The sequence below is a fragment of the Anarhichas minor genome, unplaced genomic scaffold, assembly GCF_050575085.1.
Source record: "Anarhichas minor isolate MPS153535 unplaced genomic scaffold, ASM5057508v1 ptg000007l, whole genome shotgun sequence".
In the NCBI taxonomy this organism is placed as follows: domain Eukaryota; kingdom Metazoa; phylum Chordata; class Actinopteri; order Perciformes; family Anarhichadidae; genus Anarhichas; species Anarhichas minor.
In genome coordinates this window covers 6,121,652-6,141,744 of record NW_027466453.1, presented here as the reverse complement: position 1 = coordinate 6,141,744, position 20,093 = coordinate 6,121,652, and the positions used below count along the sequence as shown (strand labels likewise).

Here is a 20,093-nt window from a genome sequence, read left to right as displayed (position 1 = left end):
AAATTGTTAACGGGTTAAGGAACGGGGAATGAAAGCTGACTTCCTCCGGGCTGTGCTGGCCCAGCGCTGTATTTCCTGTCCAACAACAGCAGGGTGGGACGGTTGGCTGATTTGAACAATAAATATAGTGGTTTCTAACTGATGCCACATCGCCCGGTTTTTGTCACCTGAGGAGACGGGCGGCAATCAGGCTGTTTAGGTTTCGATCCCGGAGCGCCGAGCGGGGTACGTGAAGGGATGGGGAGAGGGGCTTGAACTGTTCAGGTTACAGATCCAGCTGTTTGGAAAGACTTTGCAGAGATCTATCGATGTTGCTACATCATTAGGCAAAGTGAGAACTTCTGTTACTCTAACCTGCTCCCAGCACCTTCCCCGCTGAAACCAGCCTCTCCCCAAATATAACTTGTGAAAATATTTAGGCTGGCTGGTGAAACAATGCAGCAAAGAACCATTTGTCTTTCTTTTTTTTTCTTCAGCAGTGCAGACGATCTATCAAGCTTGTGTTAAGCACAACACTACCACATGCAGCAAATCGATCCCAGCGCGGTCTGATACAAAATACCCAGATCTTATAAATGGAGGCCCCTGTTGTTCGAGCCTTTTCTTTCATTTCATGCCCGCTTTTATGCAAAGCCGAGTGAATAAAGAGGGGAGGACTGTTGTGGCATGCAGTAGGAAATATCATGTTGCTGTTGCTGTGTTTTAAATAGCCAGCGGTGCACCGAGGATCGGCATCCCGAGACCCTTTCCCCAGCCCGTCGTGGATGTTGCTCAAGACCGCAATATGTGCATCTGCCCAAAGTCACTCATTTGCCATTAGGATGTGGTAAAGGATTGTTATGGAAATGTGCAATGGCATGCAAATAAAAATTGTAGCATTTAAAAAGTCCGCCCCCCCTCCCTATTTAAACAGACTATAAACAGAATTTCCCTCCAAAAACAGCATTTCACATTTACATCAATGCTTCCCACTGCCACGTAGTCAGAGACAGGCATAGATATGTGCAAGTATTTCGTGCATCTATGGAATATTTTGCCGGTGAGCGTACAGCCAGAGTGGCTGAGTGACAGCTCAGGTTGTTTGCTCAGGGCCTCGGATCCTGTCTTTACTCCCTGAGGTGCTGCGAGACAGAAGGAGCCCCAGCTTTTGTCTCCACACACATTAATCCTTGGCGGCTTTGGTCTCGAATCTGACGTATGTGCTCACACCTGTGTGTGTGTGTGTGAGTGTTGTTTTTTTTGTGCCTACGTGTCGTAAGTATGAATAGGGGAGAGGTACGATTAGCGAGTTGTTTCCACCGCTCTGTTCAGCGGATCAGCTCACACCTCTGTTCTGTTTGTTATGTTTGTCTTGTCAGGGATCCACAGAGGACCCCAAATAGCTTGGGAGCTCCACGGGTCAGTTCACCGACACCAAGACAGGTGGGCGCTTTTCTCCACAACTTTTTAAAAGAATTCCTTTAATATCTGAAGTGTAAAACAGACGGTGGTGGAAGAAGCACACAGATCCTTTACTTAAGTAATACACCTTTACCACGATGGGAAAAAAGTTGGAAGTAAAAGTCCTGCATTCAAAATCCTACTTACAGTTACTGTGAGGAACTTTTACCGCTTTTGTCCACAGAGACCACCGCCAAAATCAACACATTTAAGCTTTAGGTGAAAGTACACAAGTATTATCAGCAGAATTTACTCAATTTATCAAAAGTAAAGTTTAGCTGATCGACGTGGTGCTAGTTTTAACTACTTTATAAACAGTTTCGTAGTTTAGTTCAGTGGTTCTCAATCTAGAGGTCTGGTCACAATCAAAGGATCACAATAAAAATCTGAAGGACTGTGACGTGATTTATGGGAGAGGAAAGAAGAAAAAACAAAGTTCTGCTTCACAAATTTATGTTTATGGGCTGTAATTTTTTTCTAAACGTTGCTGGTTTTTCTTTGGTGGAACTGCTAACAATTCATACAGTATGTTTATATGCACCTAAAGAACCAGGTTAGTCAAAGAAACTAGGGTTACATTGAAAGTTGACAAGAGGCCAAAACTAGACACCACTTTCTCGTAAAGGGTCGCACGCCAAAGTCTTTTGCAATGCACTTGTTTTAAACGAGTAAATATAGTGGAAGTGTAAAGCAGCATAAAATGGAAATAGTTAGATAGATCATGTACTTCAAAATTGTACTTAAGTCACACTTGAGCATATTAACTCGGTTACTTTCCACCACTGGAAACAGAGCATTGGTGAAAAGCATGTGTATAAAACATTACATAGTCCTTACGTTGGAGGGAGGTGTAACAGTTATACTGTGGAAATACTGGTGGCTGTGCACAGACAATGTTATAACCCCTGACATATCCTGTTTCCTGTTACCTTTGCAAGCCCTCCGGTGAGAGATGGACTTGGTCATGTCCCTGTAGTAACCCTCCTTGCAGTAATGGCAGTGGCGTCCGGCCGTGTTGTGACGGCAGTTGAGGCAGACCCCGCCACTTCTCCGGCCTGACAGCTTGTACAGCTCCATGTTGAAACGACAGCGGCGGGCATGTAGGTTGCAGTGGCAGGCTGAGGAGAGAGAGAAAGGTGTTGAGAAATTCTGCCATGACATTTTGCAGATCAGCGAGCCATGATGCCTTTTAAGTGAAATAAAATGCTCCGTACTCAAACTGAAACGATCCCATGTGGCACCATTTGAAAACCACGTAACTTCAGTTTTGCTGATTTTCATTTTGTTCACTCCGGTTGCATGGTTTCATAGTCCCCAGTCAGTTGAGAAACTCCAAACTCTTAACCCAATGCGGTGTCATCGAGCTTCAAAACACTGCTGTTTTTCTTAGCTCCTGAAAAGCTGACATTTTGGAAATATGAGCTCGTTATCTGACTGCAATGAACTCGACTACGCAATGTTTACAGACCTTCCGATTTGCAAGTGTGGTACAGAGCCAAACGCAGTCGGGTGAGACCCTGAGACAATACTGTATATTTACTTGACACCACAAAGTCTTAATCTTCTGGTTTGAGTTTGTCATTTTGTCAACAGGTTACTGAAACAGATGGCGCGGCTTGGCCTGCTTCGGTCTGGCTTGAGAATAATGGAGCCTCTAAAAGAAACGCCCTGGTTCGGGCTCTCTTTCGGCCTGGCCACCTGCTTGTGAATTTAACCTCTGAACCCATGATGTCAGGCAGGAAAACTTTCTTCCGCTCTCCCACACATCTGAGAGACTGTTGATATATTGTCATTGCTATTTTCACTCGTTAATACTGACCCGAAAAATTCATATTCCTCACACACTGATACGATTTACAGCCTCTCTTATGGAACCCCTGTGTGGTTATTATTAAATAAATAAAAATGACGTGAAATAATCGCTGTGTAAAATATTTAAATGGACTAAAAACTCAAGTAATAATTGAAGAAAATATTAAAGCTGATCGCTTTACTGTAAAATGTAATTTAAACATTTCTATTTTCAAAGTTAAGAGTTCTATTGAAGTTGATTTTCATGTATCTTATCAAGCTCAACGCCTGCTACCAAATTTAGCTCCTGTTAGCTCCTGTTAGCTAGAGCAACATCAATGTCAAAGTCATTATGAATAAACCAACTAAAAGCTGCTGAAATTAGACACAGTACACAGACACAGTAGCTAGCCTAACATTGCACCTCTCGCATTATTTAGCTAACCTGCCTAGCCGGTTAGGCTGGGTTGTGTGACGGTGTTAGCAGTGTTAGCTAGAGGGCTACTGTTAGCTAGACACCACAGAGGAAGACTTTGTGCCACTTTGGACTTCACATTGTTGTGTTTCTCTCTCTGAGGAATGTGTTTAGAAACTCTGAATTAACCAGCTAACTTCAGCTGCAGCCATTATTACCGTCTCGTCACTTCACTTCACTTTAGTGTAGCCTTGTTAAGCTAAATAAATATAAGATGTATATACATCAGCTGTAAGATAGTTGATTCAGACTCACTTTTACATTGTTGTTGCTCTGGTTAACATGGTAACTGGCTAAGCTACATGAATAAAGACAGATGTTAGTGTTTATTTACAGCAGCAGCTTCTAGTTGGTTGATTCAGAATTACTTGCTAACAAGAGCAGCTAACTGGCTAAATCTGGTAGCAGTTGTTGATCTTGTATAGATGAGGATAAGGGACATGTGATTGATTAAAAGTGAGAGGGAAACACCTATATGCTATTTTGAAATGAAATATCTATAATGAAGTAAAAATGTACTCCTATGAAATAAATATTAGTGATTTGTTACTTAATCAATATTGAACAATGCAGGGCTCCATATTCTCTACTGTTATCCTAATGTAAATTATGTTTTACCTTTTACCCCCCGTTTATTGGGCTGAATCAGGCACGTACCATTCATATGAGCAGCCCTCACAATCCCTCACATTCCGGTAATCTCTCCATCAATGCGCCCGTCTTAATGTTATTACAGGGAGATGCTGGCGATAAGACTGTCACATATGCTCCGCGTTCATCAGTGGTCTGAATCACGTACAAACCAACTCACACCTGCCATAAGGGAACAGAGCTGGCAGGTGGTTGGGATTCGGAAAACACTCCTTCTGAATGGGGGGCCCACACACACACACACACACACAAACACACACAGAGGTGTTTGGCAGCTGTCACAGGCTTATCTACCACACTACCCTCCCCAGGGCCGATCCAATACACACTACACCAAGCTTTGAAGAACTCACACACACACACACACACACACACACACACACACACACACACACACACACACTCCCTCCTCCCTTTCCCTCTTACTCTTTACTGCTTTCTTATCCCAGATGTTATCTCCACTTAAGGGAAGTGTGAGGGAAAATGCGGCGGGGCTTTTTTTTTTTCATGAATAGGAAATGGAATGCTCTCAGCTTTCGGTGCTGAAGACAGCCGATGCTGGTGCTGTACTTTCATCTTCCAAAATATTCAGACACAGATGTGTTTATTGCAACACTGCGGCAGTAACTTCAAAGAACACAATTACTTTTTAAGAACCAGCCAGATACAAAAAGAAAAAACAACTAAATGCATCATAACTTATCTCTTTTTTTCTCGCGTTTCAATCCAGCACAAGCAAATCGATGAAGTCTCATGAATTGATCTGAATCTGTCTCTTTGGCGACTGGTCACTTTCATAGGTAAAAAACGAACTTTCTTATACGTGTGTGTGTGTGTGTGTGTGTGAGAGTGTCATGAGATTAATAAGCACTATCTCCGCAGCTGTCCTCAGGCCCTTCTAATGAGTGCTGTACTATCTCATCCACACATCCCCGCTCTGCTCACACGGTCGCTGCAGTTGTCGTCCGGCAGGAACAACAGCTCGAGCGCTGATAAGCCGTGGTTAGAGCAACACGTTACGGCTACGTATAGAGAAACTCTGCTCCAAGAGTGAAGATATGTATAAGTGAAGAATTAAGAGCCCTTTTTTCCCCCAGACGTACCCACACGGTCCTGTCAGATGAACTCATACCTCTTCATCAACACCAGCAGTCATAATCCCAACAATGTTCGTTTAAATTGATTTTAAAGTGGATATTAATTAATTTTATAAAAGTGGATATTGTCACAATATTTGTTGCATACAATTGAGGAGTCAGTGTTAAGGTTGGCCTAGCAGAGGCTAGATGTTTCGCCCAGTAAGCAACTTTTACAGGGACGAAGGGGACGGCCATCTTTGAATCTGGCATCCTGATGTCATTAATACATCCATGGTTTCAACCATTTAGCTATCAAATGTTAAGTCGTTACTTTTAGTGTCTTTTTATGTTCCTTTTTGTGTGCCTTGTGCTAAAGAAATCCTAGAATGCTATTGATTATACAGCATGTAGTAAACAGCAATGAGTGCTTATGAGACAAACTTAATTAGGAAGTACATATATTATCGTAGAATCATATTCAAGAAACGCCTAAATGAGTGAAACGCAAAATTTAAATTCTGAACGTAAAGTGAGTTTGTAAAGGCATCGTTACTGTAAATCGGCAGTTTACTGTGATTTTGCACTGGACATCCAGAGTAACACGGTGTCTTTTCTGGGTCTGCCTTTATTTGGTTTCAAGGGCCTACTTAGAGCTATGCTATTCCAATCTATTTATGTTTAAGTGCCATCTATCAGGCTTAGTGAAGGAAGAAGCGCTCGTGGTGGGCGTGCATATTGGATAGAAATTACGCATCCCACGGCTCGGTGGAGGCGTGTGTTTTTTTCCCCCCGCTCCGTCTACAGAGGAGAGCACACTTCAGAAACAATCACACGTCTGTACGTGATGAAATAATAACCTAATGCAATTTGGTTATTAGAAACTCAGCGCCGCAGCAGCAGATATTTACCAGCCCTGTCAACGGGTGTCATATGTGTTAACCATACAGTCTGAAGAATGCGCCGCCTCTCCGGACACGGAGAAAGATCGAATTCCAGCGCGATTGTTGTTGATTCAGGACCAATTCCTCTCTCACTGTGTATAATCCCGTACAGTCACTCATAACACGAGCCGACGACGTGCGCCAGATCAAACATAGCAGCCTGCGATCGGAGGAAAAGACAACACTTGGGCCTTAACAGATTACAGAGGCATATTTTCCTGACAACAGTTGGTTTAGTGGTTGAACACTTCGCATACACACTGTACTTGGTGTGAATGTCTCAATGACAGTTTTACGTGTTTCGTTGAGGAGGGTGCATGTGTAGTTTGTTTTGTTTTTTAGTGTGCTTCTGCACGTCCTTGCCTCACTGAGCTCTCTCTTCATGCTGTTGTAGAAGATGCGTCAAACATACTTGAATCTGAGGCCTCCCTGCAAAGCATATGGAGATACACAATGCTTGCATAACACCTGTACTCTACATGTGGGTGATGCTGCAGAAGTGTCAAAAGGCTTCGTTAATATCCATTAAGTGGGTACGCATTTTTTGTTTTGTGGTTCATGCTTTAGATCACAGCTTGACATTATAGTGTGAATATTTTTTTACGATACAAATGGAATACTAAGTGGAAACGACACTGTTCTGACATTTTAAAAGTGATGATTCTTTATTTACATTCCGCATACCTGGACTTGCACTATAATAAAGAAGCTTCTCGCACCTTTTTCAATGCAAAATTCAATTCAATTCAAAGTAACCTGAGCTGGTAATAATATGACAAGAGATCTCTAACATCAGTTTTGATTGCTGCCGATTTATGCTGTTCTCCAGCATTTTATCATCATTATAAAAACATGTTTTGTCCCCCAAAATAATGCAAACTTTATTAATGACAAATCCACATTAAAAACTTTTTTATTTATTTTAGTTGTTTTTCTTTATTTTCTTTATTTCTTTCTTTCTTTTTCTTCCTTGTCCAGGATATTTGTGTCTATGCTGGGACAACATACCAAGAAAATCCTTAATTTGACCAAATGTGTCTGTTGATTTCCTGATTCGTTCTGTTTTGATGAAAGAAAACAAAACAAAAATGTTTACATTGCAAGATAAGATCACCCTCGGGGTCATGCAGATGCGACAACCATGAGTCGGCCTTTACTCTGCCCTGTAATTATTAAACAAGGTCCAAATGCCGTGTACCTCGACCCATCCACAGGTGTCAAACTGGAAGGTATGTCATCATGTATGACATTGAAAGCCATGCTAAAGCTATTTGGGTTGGGTTTGGACTTTTTAAAGATTTATCATAAGTCTTAAAAGTTTTGATTTGCTTTGGTTTTACGCTGCTCAGAATGGTAATTTGTTAAAACGAAAAAGGAATCCTGCGAACTAATCATTCTTTGTTCTGCTTACTTTATTTATCTAAGTCAACCAGTTTCCTAATTTCTACTGAATAAACTGTCCAGTTAAATCAGACTAACTCGTTTTACTTAAGCTGCTAACACTTAGAAAGAACAAGATAATGTCACTTGCCATTTTTAAGTTGGAACAATTTCACAAATTTAAGTAAATAGAACATGAAAGTAAACTTAACAAGTAGATAAAGTAAACAAAACTAATAGTATGTATGTGGTTACCTTTTTCAAGGCAATCGGTTTCCTAGTTTCTTAGCAAGATGAACTTGTCAGATTTTACAGCGTAGTTACAGTGTATTTACCCACTAAGACATGCCCTATATGCACTAAATCATTTGACTTTTAGTGTTACCAAAAAAAGAGAATTGTAATGGAGCTTTGATGCATGAAGTCATGGCTAAATCTTTTGCTTAAAACTAGGATGCTGTATGCCTTGCTGATCAGGCAATGATTAAGTCGGTCATTATTCTCTGGAAGTAGTCCCTCTGTGGGATTATAAGGACATCACTGAGAGTCACTGATCACATCATAATCCATAAAAATAGATGGCACAAATATATCATTAAAATCCTGGTATGCTGGAAGTAAATCATAAAGGATTTCTGCGGCAAAGGTTCAATAAATCAGTCAGTTTTATGGACCATGGTATCAGCTGCCATGGCTATAAAAAGGCTGCGCTGAGATTCATCTTCATTCAAGCCAAGACAAACACGCATTTCTGCCACGCGGCATCCGTGGACTTTCTCCGATGAAGCACGTTTGACCCGGTGACGCACAAACACAAAAAGGCGAGCGCTACGATCCGTCACGCTCTGCTGCTTCCAGGCCGGCTTCCACCGGACGCACGTTTCCCCACAATTAGTATTTCGATCGCACATCACTGCAGCAGCTGTGATTTTGGATGAGTGCGAAGACAACAACGACAACAAAGGACTTCTGCAACAAGCTCTCCAGATGATGAATCCTTTTACAAGTTTCCCGACTGCTCTTGATGATTTCACTCGAGGCAAAACCATGTCGACAATGAGAGAGAGAAAATCAGTTGGCGCTGTTAAAGGGAGATTTCTATCTCGCACAGAACGGTGCAGGTTTACGACCTTCTGAGGACTGCCTCATCAAGAGCAACCTCGTCACCTTGGTGACACACAAACAAATAAAGCATCAAAACAATCTGAGCCAATATGAGAGTGATCTAAAGACCCTCCTCTTTGATCAAGTTAAAAAAGACATGGCAGTTGGCAGCAATGACGGTTCTTTTACTTCATTCCGTCAATGTAATATCAGATTTCTTCTGTTGTGCCTCTACGATGTCAAATGAAAATCAGTTGCTGCGGTCTGGCCAATAGTTCACAGCTTGAGTTCATAGATTACTGAGGACAAGAACAGATCCAAGGTATAAGAAAGTTCAGGTTTTTTTGGGGGGGGGGGGGGGGGGGGGGGGGGTTGTTGCAGAAAATAAGCTCTGTGGCAAACACAGGTTTATGATACTTACCTAAGTGTGAATACATTCATCAGAAGTAAAAAGCTAATGCTAGGCTATCAACAAACTTCACCGGGCTAGCATGACTTCACATCACAGACGCGAAGCTAAAGGCAGACTGGTGCCGTTTCGTACTTTCATTTAGCTGCTAGTAGAAGCTTCACAATTCAGGAAAGGAGTATTTACTGAAGTATTTTTATGTAGAGCAATAAAAACGTTAAACCTCTTAAGCTTGTGTTTATAAAGTTGCAAGATACCAGATTGGGAGCATTTCGATTGCCTCTCAATGAATCTCAACATGGATCATAGCTAACAGTGCTAACAGCTAACTACAGCTAACGAGCTGACAGAGCTAACGTTAACTGTACATATACATATATTTATATATATGTGTGTATATGTGTATATATGTATATATATATATATACTGTATATGTGTGTGTGTGTGTATGTATGTATATGTGTGTATATATATGTATGTGTACAGTATATATATATATATATATATATATATATATATATATATATATATATATATATGGCAAGCATGATGGCGATGCAGTTTTGCCATTGTGGGCCTCTTTGCATTTTTTGGCAAGTAACAACTGACCAGATGCAATAAACCGTAACCACAACCTTTAAAAACATTCTTTCAGAAGCCTTTAGGTGACTTGACATTCATTTTATTTTTATTGTTTTTATTCTGACAAGAATCATGACAGCTGTCCACTTCCGAATTGATCTGAAGGGCAAAGGCTAACAGAGCGGTTTAGCTGCATCTGCCTGGTTGTGTAAGGACAGATGCTATCAATCTAATGATGCCATCATGGCCAATTTGGCAGCAACACCTCTGTTCCCTGTGGGGAAGGTGTGTCTGCTCTGCTACCATAACAGCCCACGGAGAGACGAAATGACCCATCACTCAGCTCACCTTTCACCTCTGAGGAGCAGCCAAACCACACAAGAGTGCACTTTGTGCCCCGAGACCAGATAAGAGATGAAAAAGGTAAAAGCGGAGCTAATGAATTGAGTTATCCTCGAGATGAAAGGCTATCTAGAGCCATCTCGCTCTTCTGCTTCACCCAGGTCTGAGCACGTTCCTACGTCTGTGGAAACAAAACCCTGCTGGTCATCATGTTTGTCCAGCCTGAGTTAAGGAATAAACTCATCTTATGGTTGTTTTAACCAGAAATTATTTTTCCATCATTTAACGCAAACCACGATCTTTCCCTGACCTTAACTGAAGTGATTTACCACAGATAGTAAGTGTGGATGTGAACCCCGATCACTCTAAAAAACTATTCCCTCTGAACATAATCCAGGTAGCAATTACATTTGTCACGTAATTGGAGGAAAAAGAACAATGACGTATGATTCCACCACACGTGAATTTAGTCTGCTGCATTCTGGGCTTCAGGGTGCCCTACTGTTTAGCGAGACCTCTTTAAAGAGACAATCTTGAGTTCAAGCTCTCGTGTTGGGTCCTTGGGAAGCACACTAAATACCTGTTGACCTCTGACCTCCCAGGAATTTCCCGAGCATTTTAAGAATAGTCAGCATTTTGGTCGGTAACAGGTGGTGCTGTGGGCGCCATATAGCAAATGTGTGTGTAGCGTGTTTGTGTCTCCCCGCGCTCTGCAGACCGCCTCCCTCAGCGTGGGAACAAGTCTCTCCCCCCTGACTTGCGCGCCTCCTCTCTCGCCACGCAGCGTGCGGTGATGTCATGGGAGGCGTTCCCTCTCCCTTTTTTATGAGCACAGCCCCTGTGATCTCTGGCGGGGATCAATTAGCCGAGCAATCAGCGCCGCCCCCTTGCGCTTTTGTGTGCGAGCAACTTGCTCGTAAACCGCTCGGTTGCCGGGGCGAACGGGGGGGGGAGGTGCACTGCCTCAACATAAACAGCCACCCATGTCAAACTGGCAGGGGCAGCGCTGCAAGGCTCCGTCTCGGCGTGCTGTGTGTTGTTAGGTAATGCGATGTGACATCAGCTCGTGCAACGCACCATTAGCGGTGCAATTTAGGATTAGCTGGTAATAACGTGTGTGCGGGTCGCAGTAATGAGCCTGCTAGTAATGACAGGCTATTTCAACAGTAGTTCTCTCTATCAGCCTTTAATCTGCATACTGACTGTACAGGCTGAACATACCATAATATATACAGTATATATACACTGTGTTTTATATTTGATGCCTTCACAAGCATTGTGAAACATGTCACATCCCCTATACAGTGTGTGTGAGCCCGGACTAATGTGAACCGTGACCTGTTTCACCCACAAGAAAGGAGAGCTGACATTCTCTAGCAACATGTTGTAATTGCGCAATCAGCAATGACCGGAGTTCTTCACTCTGCTCTCCCTAAACAGCCGCTGCTACGCGGTGCCAATGATAACACACCCTCTCTTATGAATAATAATGCGTAATGGCCGCCCCGTTTGTCCTCTCGCTGCAGGGTTGGGAGCGGTCCAGGCTGGGAGGCGGGAGTGGGCGTACCGCCGGTTCTCTTTGCTGGAACGTAACGCCGTGTAATTGCAACAATCTCGCCTGGGATCTTTGTTGCGTGTCACCCGTTTTCTATCGGCCATTCGTCTTGTCTTTGTGCGCTCTGAACTTGCCAATTAAAGCGGCGGCGCCATTAGAAAAGGGAAGAAATAGCAAACCAACGGGACAAAAGGGAAACACAAAGAAGAGGGGATGAGGGGAGCAATGGATGTTAGTGTCGGCTTTATTTATTTGGCTTTTCCTCAGATGTCCGGGCCTGTCCTCTCTTACACCTGAATCGCCAAGCATCACAGGTCACGTGCTGAGCCCAAATCTTGTATTCAGTCATTTTGTCACATGTGAGGTTTGCTTCCTGAGAGACCCGCTGGAGGAAACAAGACTGGACTTAAAAATGTCCAATTAAGGCGTAAAACTGATGGACTGGTGGAGGAACATCCTGCTGTCGCTGGTTGGCAGGAGCGTTGGGGCGTTGACTGGGGAATACTTCCTCTTTACTCCGTGTGTGTGTGTGTGTGTGTGTGTGTGTGTGTGTGTGTGTGTGTGTGTGTGTGTGTCAGCAGTCACACATGCTTGCTGTGACATTTTGTTAAAATATCCTCTTGAATAATAATCTCATAAAAGCTTATTAATTTCTGACGTGTCTGTGTGTTTGTGTTTGATGCTTTGTATATTTTCCGTGGACTGCAGTGCTCCCACAGTGTAGGTGTGGAAACAGGCCGACTGCTGCGCTGCTCCTTTCCTTTCCTCCGGTTTATGGGAGAGGTGATGAAGAGGTCATTAAGCTCCATAAGCAAATTATGTTCCCGCTTTTCTGTCTGGGAGGGAAGTTTTTACTGAATGTTTTTAAGTGCACTGCATAGATACAAACGGGTTTTAAAGGTTCGATCTGTCTTTTTCAAACGTACATGCAGCCTTTTTTTTAACCTACTACTGTAACTATTTTAACATTTTCCCTTTATACTATATTTTATCTAACTACTGCAACCTTTTTTTTCAATACTCTTGGATATTTCAATTATTTACCCATTACATTTAGCTAATGCTAGCACTGTTTAGACTTCTTGCCTGGTAACTAGTTTTCGTACATGTGGTGTTCAGATTTTAAATTTTCTTTAGGCAACCCCCGCGAAGGGCCATGTGGCTGATGGTGTGATGTCATTTTGGCCATTGTGAACCTCGCAGGGTGGGTGGGTCAAACAAACACAGGACTTTCACCCAGGAGGCCGAAGTTTGTGTCCCATGTGAAAGTCAACTTACTTATTTTGTCACTTCAGTCATTATTTGCAGGAGTCACTTGAGTTATCATTCAGTCAAGTTAACGTAAACCCAGATATTTTCCTTACTCTAAGTGGTTTTGTTGCCTAAACCCAACGTCCTAAAAAGACGGAAGTTTACTTTGAAAAGGGACGATGCATGACGCGAGCACATATTGACACGCCATCCCTGAAACGTCCTAAACTAATGCTAGAGGGTCATAGTTTGAATATTGACCAAGCCTCTGTATTTGACAAGTTTGGAGTGAGAACGTGTTGCAACTGCAGAAGTTCCCGCTGGTACAAGTGGAGCTGGTTGTGAATCCCTGTTTTGCAAATTTTATACAAATTTACTCAAGTTTAGTTGGTGGATAAGATGTTATGAGAGCATACAATGTGTTTGTAGTGGCACCATATTTTTCTGTATTCTACCTTTTGAACCCAGTTCTCCAAAAGACAGTTAATTTGGATGATTGGGGATTTGGGGTTTGAGTGTTGACACAGCTCGGAGACATCTGAAATTCACTCACTTATCTTAACCGAAATTGGTACAACTTGAGGCCGACCTGGGTAGTTCTTTTCCAGTTGGGAGCTTGTACTTGGAGTAAACCTGAATGCAACATAATTGAGCATGTGGTCAGAGGGGACATCCTCCAGACTAAACCTGTATGAAACATCTAACCAGGGCCAGGTTTCTGTGGGACTGTGCTGGGGCGCTGTTAGGCCGAGGTCCAAGTCCTCCCCACAGCGCAGGGAGGTTATTTTAACACTCCGGCACGTGTGTTCCTCCCGTAGAGGGGATAAGGGAGATGGAGGCAGGAAGCCGCTCGGTTGTAAATCATGAAGCTGAGATGACAGTCCATCGTTCTTGTGGCATGTTTATTGTGCTTTTCTTCCCTTTTCTCCGAGGGCCTATTTATAACGAGCCACATCCCCACGTCAAAAAATATCTCTCCCGTGTGTTTTGAGAGTGCATCAAAACATTTAACCCCATATCTCACGAATCACCGATTAATTTTGTGTGCAGTTGTTTTTTTCAATTTTGATTCAGTTCACAGGGACATTCGCTGAGTCCTAACACTAATATGTGCCACGGTAAACTCATGCATGAGTCCGAGCAAGTGTTCAACTCATAATTTGACACTAGCTCACCTCAGGGGGGAAACAAACTGCACAGCCTCAACTCTGCTGTCACATTTTCTCTGAATATGAAGGAAAATGTTATGGAATGAAACCTTAATGATTGTTTTCATGGAAACATTGAGCGCTTATTGTGAAAGTTTTCTTCCTACTGCGTCCCAAAGCTATCCCAAAGTTTGTGCCGGTTGCTAGGTGGCTTCCAGGACATGGCACTGAGCTGAAGAGGAAAAGGCTTGGTTCTTCCTGCAGCACGCCAACCCGCTGGCGATCTCAGCAGGAACCCAGTGAACCTCAAAGTAGGGTAGTAATGAGTTAAACAAATGTACAGTGAGAGGGGCCTCTGCTGTCAATCAAACCCATGTGACTCAGCTGTTCATTTCACTTCCATAGATAATAGAAATGGTATCAACTCTTCTAATGTGTACTGTTTAAAGGGGCATTCCGCCAAGTTTAATCATCAAGATCAAGGGAGCTTTCCAAAGTAACCCCGATGATGTCATCGGTGTTATGGGAATTGTTGGATCTACTGTTTAGGGAAAGATTCACGATATCACAAACTCAAAGCTTTCTATTAATCTGTAACCAATACCCATTTTTTTTTATACTATTTATACTTGGCTTTTTTCCGCAACAGCAATTCAATGCAATTACATTCTTTTGACTCCTGTCTGTGTTCGTTTTTACCGTTAGTGGCGGAGTCCGCCATGCCTGCACCGCTTGCAATTACTCATCGGCAACCTCATTGATATCAGCCTCACCGTTCACTCTGCTGCCACAGACGCATCGGGAAAAACGCAGGACGGCTTTTATTGTGAAGCACTCGCAGGAAACGCGTAATTGTCGCCATGGTCTGCAAAACATTTTTTTGTCAGCGGATATAAATGTTGCAGGGAGTCATGGAACAGTTACAATGAGCTGTTGGATGAAGAGTTGCAGGAGACGGGCTGCAACTTCTCAGCAATGAAAGCAGCTACTGCTCTGCTGTTGTGTGGAAAACTACAGATGTTTATTAAACTTGTGGTTAGAGCCAAATGAGTCAGGACTAAAAAAAGGACTAAAAAAAACTAAGACTTACGACTTTAAAATAATGGGGCAATGTGTGCAACACAATCTTTGTAATATTCTAATATTTGCATCAATCAATTGGAATCCTAACCACTCATTGTATATTTAACTGTGGTCTGGTTCACTGTTTAGGTATTATAGAGCATAGAAACGTGCTGTAACAGAGCCGAGGTACTCCGGGGTTGTTTCACATCACAGCGTAATCTAACATGGGCTCAACGCTCTGATGTCATTCTTTCCCCAGCTGCCCGCCCAAATGGGAACCAGACACAGTGTGTTATCTCTGACTCACTATCTGTGTAAATAAACCACATGGCACACACACGCATGTAATGCATGCTGTGAGCTTGAGTTTACGTGATGCGTTTCCAGGTTTTTCCCGCGAGCGGAGAAGGGAGGAAACCGTCTCGTTTTCGTCTCGGAGCTCGGGCCAATCGGGACGGGAAGGGAAGCGGCCTTGTGCTGTTTGGTGCGAGCGTGTGAAGCAGTTGTGAGCCATCTGCTCCACAGTAGCTGTGGTGGACGTGGGATGAGGAGAGGGGGTGGGAAGGGCCTCTGTCTGCATGCCCACTCGCACTGGAAGAGCTATGGAAGGCCGCTTAATCCTCCTCCTCAATCACAGACGCACAGTATGCAGAGGGAGGACCGCAATGGATGCATCCCCAGGTCTTACCCTCCTTTTGAGCAGTAGTGTGATATTTATAGTCGCGTAGGGACCGGCGTCTGATAGCCACTGTGTTCTCCCCTCCTCCATCCATCCTGCTGGATATCCCCTCAAATCCAATAAGTGGTTCCTCATCCTCCCTTCCGAGAGGAATCGGTCGCTGGGGTGTGTGAGGGATGGAGGCAGAGCGCGGGAGGACGTGGACATCCATTACGGGGCGATGGAGACTCTTGGACAGGCTCACGCGGACGTTATATCGGAAAATAAATATAAAGCGGGAACCAGCAGCTCCATTTCCTCTTTCGAGGCCGGGCTTGTTATGTCTGCGCCGTGTTTGTTTTAAGGATAAGTGGCTGTTAATGAAAAGAGGAGCGGGGGGTAATTAGCAGTGGACATTCCTGATGCTCGGAGGAGTATTAAGCAGAAGTAACCTTTTAATGTACACGTTAGATTAAGGCTCCGAACTGAAGACTTGCTGTGAGAGTCGTTCTGATCTAAAAGGATCAAGACTTAATTCAACTATAACCAATCCAGTTGTCAGTTGGTGCCTTTTGTCTTCCAGTAAAAAAAAAAGGCCCCCGTGTCGACGGCGCAGCAGGGAGGATGGTACCAGCCAAAGGAGCTTACTCCACTGCAGAGTCCCTTAATGCTTTTTGGAAAGGGGGGGGGGGGGGGGGGTTGTGTAAGCGACACCGAGGAAGTGTGTTGCGAGCCGGGGTGTACAAGCGGCGGCATCACTGAGCCGGGCTGTGTCAGGTGGCAGCGCAGCAGGGGAGCTTGCCCGGGGTTGAGGGGGGGGGGGGGTCTGAAGCCGTGCCGCGGAGCGTGTCGCCCCGCCGGCCCATTAATCATTCCCAGCCTGCACTGCTTCAGCGTCTCAAAGGGGCTCGATGCGCACACCGCACTAGGTGGTCCTGATGCCACCCTGGAAGGCCCCAGCAGTCGGCTCGGCGCAGACAGACGGTGGACACAAAAAGTCCTAAACATGTGCATCTATTTCATCCAGGCCCCGTGAACCAAAAGAAATAAACAGCCAAGGACAAACAATTTGAGGCTTCAAAGCCGTTGAGGATCCACTTACTGCATCGCGCAATGTTGACTGTTGTGTTAAACAGATGAGGCCCAATAAAATACAGGGTCACAGTTCACACTAACTCACTGAATAAATGCATCAGTAATATTGACGAGGGGTGTAACATGTTCTGTTTCTGTTAAAGTCACAACAACATCTGTTTTCCTACATTTTTCAGATACCAGAGTAGAAATTGTGTAGATTGCTTCATTTTCCTGCTCAATGAAATACAAAATAACACAACATCTGAACCAAGTAACAAAATTATCAAATGAATGAACCAATTACAACCCCAAAATTTAAAAAGGGAGTCACATGCCGTTCCTCTCTCTCCCCACATTTTCTGTCTCTCACACACATTCTCAGAAATGCCACAATAAGATCCTAAAACCAAACTGTTAATTGTCCTGGTGGGTATGAATAATGGATGGCTTTAACAGTGGGAAAATCAAAGTCAGAAGCTCATTGAGCTATAATGTGTGATTTATTTTATTAGCTTTTTAAATCTGGAGGTTGTGTATATGATGAGAGAACCAGCTGAATGTAAATTAGAAATAATTACAAACGGCCATTATAGCTCGGGAAGAGGTCCGTATGAAAATAAAGTTGTTTTTTATTTATTTTTTTATTGGAAAGCTGGAGACAGAAAATCTGGAAGGCTCTCTTGGGCCGTTTTACATGCACTTTCTGGACAGTCCCTAACTTCAGCTCGTCTGCTGTCAAGTCACGCAAGGGGATATATCAGGCAATATCTGACGGGGTGAAGACGACACCAGTGCAACATCAGCCAAACTTCATCCTGCTCTGCACAACGAATCTGGTAGAAAAATCTGCAATGACATCATCGCTACACACTGCATGAATAATGATGACACAAACACGCCATGTGTCATAACGTACGCTTGTCTCGACAGTTCTCGCCTTCCGGTCAAATGTTGAGCACAATCATCTGTACGTGCAGAAGAAGTCCTCTGTGTTCTGCACATGTTCCATGCGGGTTGACGTTCGTGCCATGCGATCCAACGTCCCATGCGTGAAAGGATGCGAACATTAACTCAAAGCTAACGTACTCATCTCAGAACACTGAGTCACCTCTCCAAACCACCGTCCGCAGCGACATTGTTCAGTGTGCTCTTTAAAAGCCCGAGTGAAACCTTTCTGGCTCGAACCGTCGTGTCTGTCTTGAATTATGAGCTCAACCAAACAAAATCCCCAAAACATGCAGCCTTTACCCAGAGGACACTGGATTGTAGCTGCATTTTTTTGTTTTAAGACACCCCCCCCCCCCCCCCCCCAAATACATCTCTTTGTTTTATGGTCTGGTTGTATACAGAGAACCCTCTCAAAGTCACATAGGCTTATGTTGCAAGAAAGACTGGAGGCGACAGAGTAAAAGGCCAATTTCTGAAGCATTGTTCTCAGTTTGTAATCGTGACAGAGTGAAGAGCACAGCAGCTTCAGGGCCGTGCATCAATGCGTTTACTAGACGATCAAGAATCTGTGTGACATTTTCTACGTTTGAAGCATGAAATGCATCCCTGTCATGCCCAGCCGTCATGTTTTGTGAGCTGGATGTGTACTCCGCCCTCACTATGGCTCAGGCTCTGTGAAGTACATTTTAAAGGAACGCAGGGTGCTTTATGCATGTTTTACCCCATTTACTGCAAATTGCGTACATATTTTTAAATTGTTGATCCGTTGCCAAAACATGCTGCGGATCGATTTCCCAGCATCCAGACTCTTTAAGGTTCTGGTAACTGAAAAGTTAAAAATAAGGAGGCCTACAAAAGCAAATACAAATTTTGTCAGGGACTGAATACAAATTATTAGGAGGAGTCAGAAAAGGGGAAGGGTTATGTATTTCTTTTTTGGGGGGGGGGGGGGGGGGTGAAAAGAGGGAGGGCCTTTTGTTTTCTCATTCCAGATTTTTACTGTAAGAGTGGCTTTAGTGTAGCAATGGGGCGCTGGTAGCCATACACAGGCCAATATGTCCATTTTGAGAAGCACACAACCCACTATACACATTAATAAACATTATCTCTACCAGGGATACGCACACGTGTCAGACGTCAGTCACCGGCTTCCTTTTAAAATGACTTGTAGCCTGTTGCTTGTAGTTTGAACACGGCATAAGACGTTGCACAGCCAAGTCAATTTAATGAAATATATGGGACAATTCTATCTCAAATAAGATGAGATATGGGACAATTGAGAAAAGTCATTTTGGTTATACTTTGTATTCAAATCGCAGCAGCAGCGGTACCCAAAACTAACATATACCTCAGACACAAAAATGGCAATAAATTAAATGAATTTATAAATGATATTTCAAATATAATTTTTTTTTGTTGGCTTTGGAAATGGTCAATACTAATGCAAAATGAAGCTGATTTGTAGTTTGTCTAAAACATGCGAGACTACCCCCATGGTCTTTTAAAGTGTAAACTTTCAGAATCGTTAGGAACAGCAAAGTTTTCCTTAATCCCTGTTTGACGAGAGTTCCTGCCTCAGTTTCCATCTCCGGTCTTCTGTTGATTTCACGCGTGTTCATAAGAAAAGCTCCCGTGAGTTGTCTTTTGATTTTTGCTGATTGAAACTGATTGGTTTCATATGTTTTTGTTTCGGGGTCACCACCGCCTGCAATTACTTTCCCTGAACTCCCATCGGTCAAACCATGTGAATTGTCCTCCCCGGTGCCCCCGAGCTGTGCTCGAGCTCTGACACGTTCTAGATGACCGAGACTCGACCGTCCATCTAGCCGGTGCTCTGCTCCTGTAGGACTTCTGCTGTAATGCCAGATGGTTCCTGAATGTCTCCTAACCTGATACACACCCGCTTCATGTTAACCACTCCGGAGTTTGTGTTTGTTTTCTATTATTTATTCTTACTTTCTGATTGTTATTATTTCAACTACTATTTCCATGTCATCTTGGTGAAATGGAATATGTCGTGTTGTGCTCAGGTTTTGGTTTTAGTTGAACTGTTGATGGTTGTAAGGTTGTTTTGGACCCCAGGGAAAATAACCCTGTGATCATTAAAGAGGATCCACACAAACAACCCGCAGCAAGAGACAACAAGACGCCTACAATCACATTTATTTGTTTTACTTTTTGTGGTTTTCTCTCACT

At 43.4% G+C, this 20,093-nt stretch overlaps 1 protein-coding gene across 1 annotated transcript in view; it reads right to left on the bottom strand.

Moving 5' to 3' along the window:
- ntn1b (netrin 1b) overlaps window positions 1–20,093 on the bottom strand; it is a 39,204-nt gene that overhangs the window by 12,986 nt on the left and 6,125 nt on the right. Inside the window, exon 2 of the mRNA XM_076080062.1 lies at window positions 2,370–2,558. Within this exon, the coding sequence (XP_075936177.1) occupies window positions 2,370–2,558 (189 nt within the window). The remainder of the gene's footprint in view (window positions 1–2,369; window positions 2,559–20,093) is intronic.